Source organism: Macaca nemestrina, chromosome 15 (genome assembly GCF_043159975.1).
Source record: "Macaca nemestrina isolate mMacNem1 chromosome 15, mMacNem.hap1, whole genome shotgun sequence".
NCBI classification, from domain to species: Eukaryota; Metazoa; Chordata; class Mammalia; order Primates; family Cercopithecidae; genus Macaca; species Macaca nemestrina.
The window spans coordinates 97,203,541-97,221,359 of NC_092139.1; the positions used below are offsets into that span (position 1 = coordinate 97,203,541).

The window sequence follows — 17,819 nt, forward strand, 5'->3', positions numbered from 1 at the left end:
TACAGGCACCCAGCACCACGCCCAGCTAAGTTTTTGTATTTTTAGTAGAGACAGGGTTTCACCATGTTGTCCAGGCTGGTCTTGAACTCCTGACCTCAGGTGATCCACCCGCCTCAGCCTCCCAAAGTACTGGGATTACAAGCATGAGCCACCGCACCTGGCCGAATTCTTTGTGAATGACATTTTTTGGGAAGCTGGGGGTCTCGCTCTGTCACCCAGGCTGGTATGCAATAGCACCATCATGGTTCACTGTAGACTCCAACTCCTGGTCTGAAGTGATCATCCCGCCTCAGCCCCGGTGAGTAGCTGAGACTGCAGGCACGCTCCACCACAATGGCTAAAATTTTTTTTTTTTTTTTTTTTTTTGAGATGAAGTCTTGCTCTGCCACTTAGGCTGGAGTGCAATGGCACAATCTCAGCTCACTGCAACCCCTGCCTCCAGGGTTCAAGTGATTCTCCTGTCTCAGCCTCTGGAGTAGCTGGGATTATAGGTGTGCGCCACCACGCCTGGTTAATTTTTTTTTTTTTTTAAATTTTTGTAGAGACGGGGTTTCACCATGTTGGCCAGGCTGGTCTTGAACTCCTGACCTCAAGTGATCCACCCGCCTCCGCCTCCCAAAGTGCTGGAATTACAGGTGTGAGCCACCACACCTGGTGCACACTGGCTAAATTTTTAATTTTTTTGTAGAGATGGGGTCTTACTGTGTTGCCCAGGATGGTCTCGAACTCCTGGCCTCATGTGATCCTCCAACCTTGGTCTTCCAAAGTGCTGTGATTACAGGTGTAAGCCACTGTGCCCAGCCTATGAATGGCACTTTTATTATCAGCATAATATTCTATCATATCTACTTTTATTCCTGGTCCTGACCTCCCTTCTGGGATTCAAATCCACATGTCTAGCTATATGTCCTCCTGGGAACATTAAATTTGGCAATTAGCTATATGTCCTTCCGGGAACATTAAATTTGGCAATTAGCCCAGTGCCTAGCACCTGGTAGGTAAGTCTTTCCATAAAAATGAGCTATTACCTATCATCGGTGTCACTTTTTAGTCCCTGCTGTCTGATCCACCTCCGTTTGCTACTCCTCACTGGGTTCCCAGTGTCATGTATTTTCTTTTCTTTCTTTCTTTCTTTTTTTTTTTTGAGACGTTGTCTCACATTCTCGCCCAGGCTGGAGTGCAGTGGCGCCATCTCGGCTCACTGCAAGCTCCGCCTTCCGGGTTCACGCCATTCTGCTGCCTCAGCCTCCCGAGTAGCTGGGACTACAGGCGCCCGCCACCACGCCCAGCTAATTTTGTGTATTTTTAGTAGAGACGGGGTTTCACCGTGTTAGCCAGGATGGTCTCGATCACCTGACCTTGTGATCCGCCCGCCTCCGCCTCCCAAAGTGCTGAGATTACAGGCGTCAGCCACCGCGCCCGGCCAATGTCACGTATTTTCTATCAGCAGCCGATTTGTTGTCCCTGTGGGGAGCCCAGAAAACCCAGCCCAGTTCTCTACACCTGAAGCGATGATAATGAAGACACTCTCATGCTAAGCCCATAAGGCCCTAAACAATCAGTTTTGGTGGGGAGAATTTGCTAGCAGAAGGCAGGACATAAAGTTCTCACAGCAGCCTCACTGGTTGTGGCAGAAAACCATTCCTGAGGCCTGGCCGGTGCTTCCTGGCACAGCAGGGGTCCGTGCAGAAGAGCTAGATTTATTCCATTAATATACCGTTACAGCAACAATGTCTTCTGAGTACTCTGGAGCTGTAATTCACATTTCCTGAGGCTGTAGTAGGGATAATTTGGAAGCAGGGCAGCACAGTGCTAACCGGCAGGCTCTGGGTGGGACAGACCTGGGTTTGAGTCCTAGTTTTACCTTTCGCTGTCTGCATTATAGCCAGCCAGTGGCTCTATCATATCTCTCGGTATCTTCACCTGTGGAGTCGGGGTGATTTTAACGCTAGCTAACATTTATGGAGAGATTATTGTTCAGTTAAAACTCAGGGCTGGGCGCGGTGGCTCACGCCTGTAATCCCAGCACTTTGGGAGGCCGAGGCGGGCGGTTCACGAGGTCAGGAGATCAAGAGCATCCTGGCTAAGACCATCCCGTCTCTACTAAAAATACAAAAAAAATTAGCCGGGCATGGTGGCGGGCGCCTGTAGTCCCAGCTACTCGGGAGGCTGAGGCAGGAGAATGGCATGAACCTGGGAGGCAGAGCTTGCAGTGAGCCAAGATTGTGCCACTGCACTCTAGCCTGGGCGACAGAGCAAGACTTCGTCTCAAAAAAACAAAAAAAACAGAAAAAACAAACAAAAAAACAAAACTCAGAAGACGGGGCGAGGTGGCTCACGCCTGTAATTCCAGCACTTTGGGAGGCCAAGGTGGGCAGATCACCTGAGGTCGAAGTTCGAGACCAGCCTGGCCAACATGGTAAAACCCCGTTCCTACTAAAAATACAAAAATTAGCCGGGCGTGGTGGTGGGGGGGCGCCTGTAATCCCAGCTACTGGGGAGGTTGAGGCAGGATAATCGCTTGAACCTGGGAGGCGGAGGTTGCAGTGAGCCGAGACAGCCCCATTGCACTCCAGCCTGGGCAACAAGAGCAAAACTGTCTCAAAACGAAAAACAAAAGAAAAAACACAGTAAATTGTCCCTATTTGACTACTAAGAGCTATTTTAAAATAGAATTTATCTAAGTACAGTAAGGTATAATTATCCCCCTACACCCGTTATAACCCTTGATGACACTAAATAAATAATACACGAATATGGTTCAAAAATGGGCATCGTAGAGTATAAAATGAAGAATGCTTTCATTTCCCACCCAAATTCAGCAATTTCATAGGATGCCAGGCTCCATTCTAAAGCCTTGTATGTATTCAGTGCGCTGAAATTCAACAACCTCACGAGGTAGGTATAACCATTAATATTAATTCTAGGCGGGGCGTGGTGGCTCACGCCTGTAATCCCAGCACTTCGGGAGGCCGAGGCGGGCGGATCACCTGAGGTGGGTAGTTCGAGACCAACCTGACGAACATGGAGAAACCCCGTCTCTACTAAAAATACAAAATTAGCCGGGCGTGGTGGCGCATGCCTGTTATCCCAGCTACTCGGGAGGCTGGCGCAGGAAAACCCGGGAGGCGGAGGTTGCAGTGAGCCGAGATCGCGCCATTGCACTCCAGCCTGGGCAACAACAACGAAACTCCGTCCCCCACCACTCCCCCCCAAAACATAATGATTCTAAAGGGAAGCAGAGGGATCTGGCGGAAAAGTGCCAGCAAATCTAACAGGCCTCCACAAGAGTCTTGAAAGTTTGAGAAGCTTAGGGGTCGCTATATGTGATTAACTGTCAAACAAGAATATTCGCCGGGTGTCCGAAACGCGATCCCCTGGGGCGCCACACTCGGAGCCTACTTGAACCCAAAGAGTCCCTCCCTGGGCCAACGAGGGACCCAATTCCCGCGCCCGGCATCCAGCCTCTACGTGGTTTCCTAGGAAAGGATAGCGGAGGTCCGCCGCCTCAACCAGTCTTGTTAGTGTGGCACAAAAGCGTTCGGAGTGACTGCCACTGTAGCCACTCAACGCCGAGCCCAGGCCTGCTTTTTTGCGGTTAGAGTGAAACTTTCCATTGGTGGAGTCACCCCGAAGGAGGCGGGACGGAGGGGGAAAGTCCTGCCTACCTTGGTCTTCCCAGCCAATCGCAGCATCCAGGTCGCAGAACCCAAGCGGTAGCCTCCGGTTCGGTTGCGCTGTGCGTAGTGGTCTGGGAGACCTGAGGGCGGGGCCGGGAGCAGGCCCCGGACTGCGGGGAGGGTACGCTTCCCGCGGGCGCGCGGAGTGAGGACGGTGACAGCCACGCGCGCGCATACGCGCCCGATTGCAGCGCGGCCCCGCGACCCTAGTCGGCAGCTGAGAGGCGCGCAGAATCTGGGCCGCTGCCGTCTAGGGTTCCCGTCCCGAGGCGTCCCCGGCATCTCCGGCCTGAATCCCGGAGTGCCAGGTCGCGCCTGCACCGACGGTCCCGGCTCCCGTGCCCTCCCAGGAGCCGTCAGGGCCCGCCCCTCAACTCCCCTTTCCGCCCGGGCAGGGTCCTCGCGGCCCATGCTGGCCGCTGGGGACCCGCGCAGCCCAGACCGTTCCCGGGCCGGCCAGCCGGCCACCATGGTGGCCCTGAGGCCTGTGCAGCAACTCCAGGGGGGCTAAAGGGCTCAGAGTGCAGGCCTTGGGGCGCGAGGGTCCCGGGCCTGAGCCCCGAGCCATGGCTGGGGCCATCGCTTCCCGCATGAGCTTCAGCTCTCTCAAGAGGAAGCAACCCAAGACGTTCACCGTGCGGATCGTCACCATGGACGCCGAGATGGAGTTCAATTGCGAGGTAACCGGCCGGCAGCCCCGACTGCTGCGGTGACAGTCGAGGTGGAAACTCGAGAGGTTCTCTTTATATCATCTTAATGGGTGTAGCTAGAGACGGGCAGAACCGGAAGGGGCCAACTAGGCCCAAAACCTCATGTTAAAGATGATTGCTGCTTTTTTTCATAGGGCTTTTGGGTTTTAGCATTTCCTGAAGGTTATTTTCATTCATTGTTATTGGAAGAAGCTGGATGCTCCTGTGATAGAAAATTCCGGATTTCAGTGTCAGGCTTAAGTTAGGCTTACGCTTAAACGCTTGAAAGTTTATTCTTTCATTAGGTAATATTGTTATGTACCCAGGTATTAGAAGTTGCGTCTTGTTTATTGGAAAGCCAATACTTGTTTTCCTTTTCTAAAGCCTACATATTCTGGAAAAAAACCCTTTGAAGAACGATATAATATCTCATACTTACTTTCCACATAGTTTCCAACATGATGATTAACAGCTATCAATTGTTCAGTATTTTCAAAGTGCCAGACATTTGCACATTTAATCCTCAGAACAAACCCATTTATCTAGTAAATGGCAAGGTGGGGTTTTGAACTAAGCTCACAGCCAGTACAGTACTGCTTCTCAAGTAATTTAAGTTCTTGCTACTAAAGGTGTGGTTTGTGGACCAGCAGCATTGGCAGCAGTAACCAAGGGTTGGCAAGCTTTTTCTGTACAGGACCACATAGTAAATATTTTCAACTTTGTAGACTAGAGAATCTCTGTTGGAGCTATTCAGCTCTTCAGCTCTGTCATTGTAACACAAAAGCAGCCTTAGATAAGATCAGCTTCCAGCATGACAGCTTAAGGAACCCATTCCTCTGTAAAACTGGTGAAAATTCTTTTTTGTTTTGTTTCGTTTTGAGACAGAGTCTCACTCTGCCACCCAGGCTGGCATGCAGTAGTGTGATCATGGCTCACTGCAACCCTCACCGACCTCTGTGGCTCAATCAGTCCTCCTGCCTTGGCCTCCTGAGTAACTGGGACCACAGGTGTGTGCACCACACCTGGCTAATTTTTTTTTTTTTTTTTTTGAGATGTCTCGCTCTGTCACCCAGAGTGCACCGGGCTGGAGTGCAATGGCGCGATCTCGGCTCACTGCCACCTCCACCTCCCAGGTTCAAGCAGTTCTCTTGCTTCAGCCTTCCAGGTAGCTGGGATTACAGGCATGTGCCATCACGTCTGGCTAATTTTTCTATTTTTAGTAGAGACAGGGTTTCAACATATTGGGCAGGCTGATCTCGAACTCCTGACCTCATGACCAGCCCACCTGGGCCTCCCAAAGTGGTGGGAAAGTGGTGCTATTACAGGTGTGAGCCACCGCGCCCAGCCTCACCTAGCTAATTTTTGTAGAGACAAGGATTTTGCCATGTTGCCTAGGCTGATCTTGAACTCCTGACCTAAAGCAATCCGCTGGCCTTGGACTCCCAAAGTGATGGGATTACAGACGGAGCCACCATGTCTGGCCCAAAAATTCTTTTTTTAAAATCAACTATTTAAACCCTCCGGCAATGGTCCTGAGGGCAAACAACAAATGAAACACCTATTCAAGAAAATCTACAAATTCGGTAAGAAAGATGAGAGGATATGGTATTTGAACCAAGATCATTCCCTCCTTACCCACTCCTAGCTTAGTGAGGTAGAGCTTCTACTCCAGACTATTGCAAACTGAAACACGGGGCACCGCTCCCTCAGCTCCCAAATCAAATGCTTTCTTCCCAGGAAAAGCTGGACATCAGCATTTCTTATCATACCCAGAGCTACTTGTTGCTGAGGTTAAAACCTGTGTGAGTGCAATTGAAAGTTGGAGCTCCCTTTTTTTTTTCTTTTGAGACGGAGTTTTGCTCTTGTTGCCCAGGCTGGAGTGCAATGGTACGATCTCGCCTCACTGCAACCTCCGCCTCCCAGGTTCAAGCGATTCTCCCACCTTAGCCTCCCGAGTAGCTGGGATTGTAGGCTTGCCCCACCACGTCTGGCTGATTTTGTGTTTTTAGTAGAGATGGGTTTCTCCATGTTGGTCAGGCTGGTCTTGAACTCCTGACCTCAGGTGATCTGCCTGCCTTGGCCTCCCAAAGTGTTGGGATTACAGGCGTGAGCCACCGTGCTTGGCTAAAGTTGGAGCTCCCTTCTTCCACCTAGTCCCTACTTGTGGAACAGGATTGTACCTTGGGCATGGCATACTGAAACTACTGGCGCCCCAATTGCTCATCCACCAGTTCTAGCAGGCTGAGCCTCAGGTTGTTGCGGTCCCCTGCCTCCTTCCACCAAGTGCTCAGTTTCTAGAGTGCGGGTATCTCTCAGAAGCTTTCCACGCTCCTTCCCCCCAGCTCCAGAGCCTTTCTCTGGGATTTTGCCTGAGGAGAGAAGCAGGCCCTAAAACAGATAGCTCCTAATCTCTTTCCAATGGTAGTGACTTCATTTGCAACACTGTGTAGAAATTCATGCCTAAGGGCAATTTGGAGATGTGAAGGTTTTGGTGAGAGGCAATTGGGAGATCTGCGGATTTTTTTTTTTTTTTTTAAGTTAAAAATTTATTGGCCGGGCGCAGTGGCTCAAGCCTGTAATCCCAGCACTTTGGGAGGACGAGACGGGCGGATCACGAGGTCAGGAGATCGAGACCATCCTGGCTGACACGGTGAAACCCCGTCTCTACTAAAAAATACAGAAAACTAGCCAGGCGAGGTGGCGGGCGCCTGTAGTCCCAGCTACTTGGGAGGCTGAGGCAGGAGAATGGCGTGAACCCGGGAGGGGGAGCTTGCAGTGAGCTGAGATCCGGCCACTGCACTCCAGCCTGGGCGGCAGAGCGAGACTCCGTCTCAAAAAAAAAAAAAAAAAAAAAAAAATTTATTGACATTCTGAAAATATAAGGATTGTGAAAAACTATTTAATATTGCTTTTAATTTATCATAGGAGTTACTTCCCAAAAATGTTAATCACAGCTGGATTGAAAGAGTCTTTGGGAAATGTGGCAATGTTGTTTATATAAGTATACCACATTATAAGTCTACTGGAGATCCAAAGGGATTTGCGTTTGTGGAATTTGAAACAAAAGAACAAGCAGCAAAGGCAATTGAGGTAGGTCCAGATCCTGAAGTCAGAACAGGCGAGAGGAAGAGAAGCAGCTCTGAAGATGCAGAGTCCGTTCCTGAATTAGTTGCCAAAGATTCCTGTCCTCCTCCAGAAGGGTAAAAAAAAGAGATCTGCGGATTTAATGGAGATGCAGCCTAGACTGTAGGTCTCCTGGTTTGCTGGAAAGAATTGGGGAATAAGACAGCTGGGAGAAGCCCTTCTAGGATCAGAATAAGGATCAAACATTGACCATAGCATGGTGGCTCACGCCTGTAATCCCAACACTTTGGGAGGCCAAGGCGGGCGGATCATGAGGTCAAGAGATCATGACCATCCTGGCCAATATGGTGAAACCCCGTCTCTACTAAAAATACAAAAATTAGCTGGACATGGTGGCATGCACCTGCAATCCCAGCTATTTGGGAGGCTGAAGCAAGAGAATCACGTAAACCGGGAGGTGGAAGTTGCAGTGAGCCAAGATCACGCCATTGCACTCCAGCGTGGGTGACAGAGTGAAACTCTGTCCTGTCACAAAACAAAACAAAACATGCGCCACAGACCTCTGAGGTGATGGATGTCCCTCCTGCCCTGGTTGTATCATTATACCTTGTATATTAATGAATCAGAATACCGCAGGTACCCCCAACATATGTACAACTATTATGAATCAATAAAAAACAATTTGAAAAGTAAAGTATGTGGCGGAGGTGGAAAAAAATGCTTTCCTCCAAACAGGCACAATTTGATTATATCAGTTTGTAGAGCAAGAGCAAGTTATGCCTCAGTGCATTGTTGAAAATAATAGAACAATATACCCCAATTAGTGGAGCATCATAGCTGGGTGTGGTCAAGGAGAGAAAAGAAGAGAACCCTACCAAAACCACTGTCATCCCAGGGTGACTGTGGGCATACCCAAAGCTGCACCTCCCTGAAGAGCAGTATCATAGGCCTTAACACTCTTCAGGGGAAATGGATTTCACTCAAATAATCCCAGGGTGACTGTGGGCGTACCCAAAGCTGCACCTCCCTGAATAACAATATCATAGGCCTTAACACTCTTTAGGGGAAATGGATTGCACTCAAATAATCCAGCCAGTTACTAAACAAATAACAATTAGCACTGGAGAGGGGGTACCAATCCCCAAAGTTGCTACAGTATATGATCTAAAATGTCGTTTCCAACAAAAAATTAGGAGACATACAAAGAAACAGGAAAATATGACACATACACTGAAAAAAAGCTGGCAACAGAAATTGCCTGTGAGACAAGGGGCCAGAGTTAATGAAAAAGGCTTCAAACTAGCCATTAGTTTCACAGTACTAAAGGAAAATATGATGACAAAGAAGTAAAGGACAGTATGACACTGTTTCATCAATTAAAGAATATCAATAAAGATATAGAAATTATAAAAAAATAAATGAAAATTCTGGAGTTGAAAGTACAATAACAACTGGGCAGGGTGGCTCACGCCTGTAATCCCAGCACTTTGGGAGGCTGAGGCCGGCGGATCACCTGAGGTCAGGAGTTCGAGACCAGCCTGACCAACATGGTGAAACCCCGTCTTTACTAAAAATACAAAAATTAGCTGTGCGTGGTGGCCGGCACCTGTAGTCCCAGCTACTCGGGAGGTTGAGGCAGGAGAATTGCATGAACCTGGGAGGTGGAGGTTGCAGTGAGCCGAGATTGCGCCACTGCACTCCAGCCTGGGTGACAAAGCGAGACTCCATCTCAGAAAAAGAAAAAAAAAAAGGAAGTACAATAACAAATTTTAAAATGCACTAGAGGGACTCAATAATAGATTTGAACTGGGTGAAGAAAGAATTAGTGATTTTTTTTTTTTTTCTTGAGACGGAGTCTCGCTCTTTTGCCTAGGCTGGAGTGCAGTGGTGCAATCTCGGCTTACTGCAACATCTGCCTCCCCGGTTCAAGCAATTCTCCTGCCTCAGTCACTGCACAGTGGCTTTGGGAGCACTTTGGGGGACTGAGGCGGGTGGATCACCTGAGGTCAGGAGTTCAAGACCAGCCTGGCCGACATGCTGAAACCTTGTCTCTACAAAAATACAAAAATTAGTGGGGCATGATGGCGGGTACGTGTAATCCTAGCTACTCCGGAGGTTGAAGCAGGAGAATTGCTTGAATCCGGGAGGCAGAGGTTGCGGTGAGCAGAGATTGTACCACTGCACTCTAGCCTGGGCGACAGAGTGAGACTCTATCTCAAAAAAAAAAAAAAAAAAAAAAAAAAAAAAAAAAAAGAAAATAGATTGATAGAGATTACGCATGCTGAAGATTAGAAGAAAAGAATGAAGAAAAATGAGCAGAGCCTCAGAAATGTGGGAGATCACTAAACATGCCAACATATGCATAATGGGAATACCAGAAGAGGATAGAAAAGGAAGCAGAAAAAATCTTTGGGAAAAAAAAGGCTGAAACTTCCCAAATTTTTTGAAAAACATTAACCTATACATTTAGAAAGCTTAATGAACTCCAAGTAAGATAAATACAGAGATCCACAAAAAGACGTATCATGCTAAAAATGCTGACAGTCAGACAAGAAGAAAATCTTGAAAACAAAAAGAGAAAAAGGATTCATCACTTTCAAGGGAGCCCCAATAATATTAACAGCAGATTTCTCAGTAGAAACCATAAGGGCCATAGGCAGTGGGATAACATCTTCAAAATACTCAAAGAAAAATCCCATCAACTAAGAATCCTGTATTTAGCAAAGCTGGATATAGATGAACTGGACATTTCAAAATGAAGATGATGGCTGGGCGCAGTGGCTCATACCTGTAATCCCAGCACATTGGGAGGTTGAGGTGGGTGGGTCACCTGAGGTCAGGAGTTCAAGACCAGCCTGAACAACATGATGAAACCCTGTCTCTACTAAAAATAGAAAGATTAGCCGGGCGTGGTGTTGCACACCTGTAATCCCAGCTAGTTGGGAGGCTGAGGCAGGAGAATTGCATGAACCCAGGAGGTAGAGGTTGCAGTGAGTCAAGATCGCACCATTGCACTCTAGCCTGGGCAATAGAGTGAGACTCCATCTCAAAAAGAAAAAAATAAATAAAAGTTGAAATTTCTCAGATAAACAAAAGCCAAAAGCTGAGAGGATTTATTGCTTGAAGACCTGCCCTAGAGGAAATACTGAAGTAAATTCTTCAGGCTGAAAGCAAGAGACACCAGACAGTAATTTAAATCCATACAAATAAACAAAGAACACTGGTAAAGGTAATTATGTAATTATAAAAGACAGTATAAATGCATATTTTTTTCCTCTTAACTGATAAACAATCATATAAAACAGTATGTATATAATATTTTGTTGGGCTTACAAAAAATGTATGTGTAATACATTTGCCAATAACAGCACAAAGGAGCTGGGTGGGAGCAAAGCTCTATGGGCTAAGGAAATGGCTACAGATCTTAAAATAACAACTACAACAACATTTTGACCGTGCTAGGATTACACCTGTAATCCCAGCACTTTGGGAAGCCGAGGCAAGTGAATCACCTGAAGTCAGGAGATCGAGAACAGCCTGACCAACATGGAGAAACCCCGTCTCTACTAAAAATAACAAAATTAGCTAGGCGTGATGACTCATGCCTATAATCCCAGCTACTCAGGAGGCTGAGGCAGGAGAATCGCTTGAACTGGGGAGGTAGACGTTGCAGTGGGCCAAGATGGTACCATTGCACTCCAGCCTGGGCAACAGGAGTGAAACTCCCATCTCAAAAAACAAAACAGAACAAAAATCTTTTATTGGGTATGTAAGTTTAATAGATGGATATGTAATAGATGTATGTATAACAATAAGGCCATGAAAAAGGGGGAAAAGGAATGGAGTTATATATGAATAACTCCTATGTAAATATGACTATATATCACTGGAATTAAGCTAGTATAAACCTGAAGCTGATTCTTTCTTTTTTTTGTGAGACGGAGTCTTGCTCTATTGGCCAGGCTGGAGTCCAGTGCCATGATCTTGGTTCACTGCAACCTCCGCCTTCTGGGTTCAAGTGATTCTCCTGCCTCAGCCTTCTGAATAGCTGGGGTTACAGGCATGCGCCACCACACCCGGCTAATTTTTGTATTTTTTTAGTAGAGACAGGGTTTCACTATGTTGGCTAGGCTGATCTTGAACTCCTAAACTCAGGTGATCCGCCCGCCTTGGACTCCCAAAGTGCTGGGATTACGGGCATGAGCCACCATGCACAGCCAATCTGAAGCTCATTCTGATATGTTGAGATTACATAGTAAATCCCAGAGCAACCACTAAAAAACAAAAGCCTGAAAAACTAGTGAAATAATTGTTAAATAAATTTAAATGTTTCATTAGAAAATATGCACTTAAATTAATAGAAAGTAGTAAAGGAGGAACAGAGAAATAAAAATAATGTGAAATACGTCAGGTGCAGTGGCTCACACCTCTAATCCCAGCACTTTGGGAGGCTGAGGTGGGCAGGTCACCTGAGGTCAGGAGTTTGAGATTAGCCTGGCCAACATGGTGAAACCCTGTCTCTACTAAAAATACAAAAATTAGCCGTGCATGGTGGCACATGCCTGTAATCCCAGCTACTTGGGAGGCTGAGGCAGGAGGTCACTTGAACCCAGGAGGCAGAGTTTGCAGTGAGCCGAGATCATGCCACTGCACTCCAACCTGGGTGACAGAGCAAGACTCCATCCCCCCTACCTGAAAAAAAAAAAAAAAAAAAAAAGATGTGAAACACATACCAAAAAAAAAAAGTAAAATGGCAGTTGAATGCCAAGTAATTAGATAACTTCAATGAAATGAAATGGACAAACTCCTAGAAAGACATAAACCACCAAGATTGACCCAAGAAGAGACACCATCTGAATAAACCTATAACAAGTAAAGATATTAAATTAGTAATTAAGGGGACTTGTGGAGTAACTTGCTCTTGGGAACCAGTGTATGGCATCGGGCTGCAAGATTGGCCCGTCCATCCTCAACACTACCTGGCCAATTTAGGGGCCCAGTACCTCTGGATGCTAGACTCTGGGGTCGATTATCTCCACCTGGATGTAATGGACGAACATGTACATGATGGTGTCCAAGCCAGAACAGTGGGTAAAGCCAGTGACTATAAGAGGAGCCAATCAGTACATCTTTCAGCTCGAGGCTACTGAGAACCCAGGGACTTTGATTAAAGACAATTGGGAGAATGGGATGAAGGTTGGCCTTGCCATCAAACCAGGAACCTCAATTCAGTATTTGGCACCGTGGAGTAATCAACTAGATATGGCCTTGGTTATGACAGTGGAACCAGGGTTTGGAGGGCATAAATTCATGGAAGATATGATGCCAAAGGTTCACTGGTTGAGGATCCAGTTCCCATCTTAGGTTATAGAGGTCGCTGGTGGAATAGATCCTGACGCTGTCCATAGGTGTGCAGAGGCAGGAGCTAACATGATTGTGTCTGGCAGTGCTATTGTGAGGAGGCAAGACCCCAGATCTGTGATCAACCTGTTAAGAAATGTTTGCGGGCCGGGCGCGGTGGCTCACGCCTGTAATCCCAGCACTTTGGGAGGCCGAGGCAGGCGGATCACAAGGTCAGGAGATTGAGACCATGGTGAAACCCCGTCTCTACTAAAAATAGAAAAAATTAGCCGGGCACAGTGGCGGGCGCCTGTAGTCCCAGCTAATCGGGAGGCTGAGGCCGGAGAATGGCGTGAACCCGGGAGTCGGAGCTTGCAGTGAGCCGAGATTGTGCCACTGCACTCCAGCCTGGGCGACAGAGCGAGACTCCGTCTCAAAAAAAAAAAAAAAAAAAAAAAAAAAAAAAAAGAAATGTTTGCTCAGAAGCTGCTCAGAAACATTCTCTTGATTGATGAAACCATAAGGAGCCCAGTGTTTCTGTTTACGAAATCTCCTTTTTACTGGAAAACAGAAATATCGACTACCAAATCATAATGCAGTTGAAGCCATTCTGCTTTTTTGAGCAGTTATTCATTTCGGTGATTATGATTGATTGTACAGAGTATTATAAGAAGTTAGGGCCGGGCGCAGTGGCTCAAGACTGTAATCCCAGCACTTTGGGAGGCCGAGACGGGCGGATCACGAGGTCAGGAGATCGAGACCATCCTGGCTAACACGGTGAAACCCCATCTCTACTAAAAAAATACAAAAAACTAGCTGCGCGAAGTGGCGGGCGCCTGTGGTCCCAGCTACTCGGGAGGCTGAGGCAGGAGAATGGCGTAAACCCAGGAGGCGGAGCTTGCAGTGAGCTGAGATCCGGCCACTGCACTCCAGCCTGGGCGACAGAGCCAGACTCAGTCTCAAAAAAAAAAAAAATAGGCCGGGCGCGGTGGCTCAAGCCTGTAATCCCAGCACTTTGGGAGGCCGAGGCGGGCGGATCACAAGGTCAGGAGATCGAGACCACAGTGAAACCCCGTCTCTACTAAAAATACAAAAAAAATTAGCCGGGCGCGGTGGCGGGCGCCTGTAGTCCCAGCTACTCAGGAGGCTGAGGCAGGAGAATGACGTGAACCCAGGAGGCGGAGCTTGCAGTGAGCCGAGATCGCGCCACTGCACTCCAGCCTGGGCAACAGCGTGAGACTCCGTCTAAAAAAAAAAAAAATAAAATAAAATAAAAAATAAAAAAAATAAAATAAATAAAATAAATAAAAAAAGAAGTTAGAAATTGGTGTGTATGACTACATTTTCAGTGAAGCACTTTATTAGTGAATGAGATACTGTTTTTATTGAGAGCCTTGATTTTTTTTTTTTTTTTTTTTTTTTTTTTTTGAGACGGAGTCTCACGCTGTTGCCCAGGCTGGAGTGCAGTGGCGCGATCTCGGCTCACTGCAAGCTCCGCCTCCCGGGTTCCCGCCATTCTCCTGCCTCAGCCTCCTGAGTAGCTGGGACTACAGGCGCCCGCCACCGCGCCCGGCTAATTTTTTGTATTTTTAGTAGAGACGGGGTTTCACTGTGGTCTCGATCTCCTGACCTTGTGATCCGCCCGCCTCGGCCTCCCAAAGTGCTGGGATTACAGGCTTGAGCCACCGCGCCCGGCCTGAGAGCCTTGATTTTTATAAAGAGTAAAAATATGGCTGCATTAAGGTTACAAACAGAAAAGTGTCTTAATGTCTAAGGAGGGCATATTAGCTACACTACAAAAACAATTTTTTTCTGTATTTCTGAAAAGAATTTTGTTGTTTCTCAGCTGTTTTCCAAAAGCAAAGGAAGTTTTCATGTTTTTTTCTATTTTGTGTTATGTGTGATTTGTTTATATGCTTGGTAATATGAGTCGAATGGAATTTAAAAATATAAGTTTGGGTACGATAGTGTACCATTAAAAAATAAATAAATAGTTAGAGATACCTGGGCACAGTGGCTGTTGCCTGTAATCTCAGCACTTTGGGAGGTCAAGGCAGGAGGATCCTTTGAGGCCAGGAGCTTGAGAACAACCTGGGCAACATAGTGAGACCCCAACTCTAAGATATACATAATATATATGAAATCAGCTAGGCATGGTGGTATGAGCCTGGAGTCCCAGCTACTCAGGAGGTTAAGTTGTGAGGATCACTTGATCCTAGGAGGTTGAGGAGATAGTGAGCTATGATTGTGCCACAGTACTTCAGCCAGGATGACAGAGTAAGACCCTGTCTCTTAAAAAAAAGAAAAGAGGCTGGGCGCAGTGGCTCATGCCTGTAATCCCAGTACTTTGGGAAGCCGAGGCGGGCAGATCACGAGGTCAGGAATTCAAGACCGGCCTGTCCAATATGGTGAAACCTTGTCTCTACTAAAAATACAAAAATTAGCCAAGCATAGTGGTGTGCACCTGTAGTCCCAGCTATTCAGGAGGCTGAGGCAGGAGAATCACTTGAACCCAGGAGTTGGAGATTGTGGTGAGCTGAGATCGCACCACTGCGCTCCAGCCTGGGTGACAGAGCAAGATTCTATCTCAAAAAAAAAAAAAAAAGAAAAGAAAAGCAAATCCTAGGCTTTACCTACTAGAGGTCCTGATAGCTTCACCACTGAATTCTACCAAACATTTCAAGAAAAATTACTACAGTTCTTCACATTCTTCACAAATTCTTCAAAAATGAAAAAGAGGAGAAAATACTTATAAATGAATTTTATGAGACTGGTATTACCCTGTTGCCAAAACCAGACAAAGACATTACAAGAAAATAAAACTATAGACAAATATATCTTACAAATGTGGAAGCAAAAATCCTCAACAAAAATACTAGCAAACTGAATCCAGTAACATATAAAAAGAATTATATACCATAAACAACCAGGATTTATTCTAGGAGTGCAAAGTTGGTTTAACATCCAAAAATGAATTAATGTAAATAATGTAATGCATAATATCAATAGAATAAAAAACAAAAATCACATTGTCATCTCAGTAGACACAGAAAAAGCATTTGACAAAATTCAGCCTGTTTTTCATGATAAAAACACTAAATAAACTAAGAAGAGAAGAAGAGTTCCTCAACGTGATAAACAGCAGTTATGAAAAACCCACAGCTAACTTCATAATAGTGAAAGACTGAGGCCAGGCACGGTGGGTCACGCCTGTAATCCTAGCACTTTGGGAGGCCAAGTTGGGCAGATCACTTGAGGTCAGGAGTTCAAGAACAGCCTGGCCAACATGGTGAAACCCTGTCTCCACTAAAAATACAAAAAAAAAAAAAAAAAAAAATTAGCCAGATGTGGTGGTGCATACCTGTAATCGTAGCTACTCTGGAGGCTTACGTGGGAGGATTGCTTGAACCTGGGAGGCAGAGGTTGCAGTGAGCTGAGATAGCACCACAGCACACTCCAGGCTGGGCAACGGAGCGAGACTCCGTCTCAAAACAAGCAAACAAACAAACAAACAAACAAAATAGTGAAATACTGTATGCTTATCCTTTTTTTTTTTTTTTTTTTTTTTTTTTTTTTTTTTGAGACGGAGTCTCGCTCTGTCGCCAGGCTGGAGTGCAGTGGCCGGATCTCAGCTCACTGCAAGCTCCGCCTCCCGGGTTCATGCCATTCTCCGGCCTCAGCCTCCCGAGTAGCTGGGACTACAGGCGCCCGCCACCTCGCCCGGCTAGTTTTTTGTATTTCTTAATAGAGACGGGGTTTCACCGTGTTAGCCAGGATGGTTTCGATCTCCTGACCTCGTGATCCTCCCGTCTCGGCCTCCCAAAGTGCTGGGATTACAGGCTTGAGCCACCGCGCCCGGCCGCTTATCCTTAAGATTAGGAATAAGATACCTACTTTCATCACTTCTATTCAGCATTGTGTTGGAGGTTCTAGCCAGGGCAATTAGGCAAGAAAATGCAATAAAAGACATCTATATTGGAAGGGAACTAGTAAGATCATTTCTGTTTGCAGATGACGTGATCTTGCATATAGACCCTGAGGAATCCACTAAAAAAGTATTGGAGCTAATAAATTATTAGCTTAGTAATGTTGTAGGATACAAGGTCATTATGCAAAAGTCAGTTGTAAATGTATCCACTTGGAATGAACAACCTGAAAATGAAATTAAGAAAATTCCATTTGTTATAACCTAAAAAATAAAAATACTTATAACACGAAAAGTATCTTTTTTTTCCATCCTCTGACAGTTGTGTAAAAGAAAGTATAAAACTTATACTCTAAAAGCTGTAAAACATTTTTGGTTTTGTTTTTTAAATTAATTTTATTTTTTTTTGAAACAGTCTCACTCAGTCGTCCAGGCTGGAGTGTAGTGGTGTGATCTCAGCTCACTGCAACCTCTGCCTCCCAGGTTAAAGCGATTCTCCTGCCTCAACCTCCCACGTAGCTGGGACTACAGGTGTGTGCCACCACACCCAGCTAATTTTTTGTTTTTTTTTAGTAGAGACAGGGTTTCACCGTGTTAGCCAGGATGGTCTCAATCTCCTGACTTTGTGATCCGCCTGCCTTGGCCTCCCAAAGTGCTGGGATTACAGGCGTGAGCCACCGCGCCTGCCTTAATTAATTAATTAATTAATTTTTTTGAGATGGAGTGTTGCTCTGTTGCCCAGGCTGGAGCATAGTGGTATGATCTTAGCTCACTGCAGCCTCTGAGTCCTAGGTTCAAGAGATTCTCCTGCCTCAGCCTCCTGAGTAGCTGGGACTACAGGTGTGCACCACCAAGCCTGGCTAATTTTTATATTTTTAGTATAGACAGGGTTTCCCCTTGTTGGCCAGGCCGGTCTCCAACTCCTGACCTCAGGTGATCCACCCACCTCAGCCTCCCAAAGTGCTGGGATTACAGGCATGAGCCAATGCGCCCAGCCTGGCCTTTTAAATGATTTAATTGATTTTTTTTTTCTCGGGCTTGCACTGAAGTGAGAACAAGTGCAGTGGTGCAATCATAGCTCAGTGCAGCCTAGACCTTCCA

At 46.4% G+C, this 17,819-nt stretch overlaps 1 protein-coding gene and 1 pseudogene across 5 annotated transcripts in view; both read left to right on the forward strand.

The window, feature by feature from the left end:
* Positions 1–3,787: 3,787 nt before the first annotated feature.
* The window catches only part of LOC105487257 (NF2, moesin-ezrin-radixin like (MERLIN) tumor suppressor), a 101,979-nt gene continuing 87,947 nt past the window's right edge, over positions 3,788–17,819 (forward strand). For 3 of the 5 annotated variants that reach the window (XR_011614051.1, XM_011750670.3, XM_011750669.3), the window contains exon 1: positions 3,791–4,360. Coding sequence is in view for 4 of the 5 variants with exons in the window: in XM_011750670.3 (XP_011748972.2) it covers positions 4,247–4,360 (114 nt within the window). In the remaining variant the exon portion in view is untranslated. Of the gene's footprint in view, positions 4,361–17,819 lie in introns of all 5 variants that reach the window. The other 2 variants (XM_071080367.1, XM_011750672.3) reach the window with 2 other exon arrangements.
* On the forward strand, positions 4,367–13,770 carry LOC139358707 (ribulose-phosphate 3-epimerase-like; annotated as a pseudogene).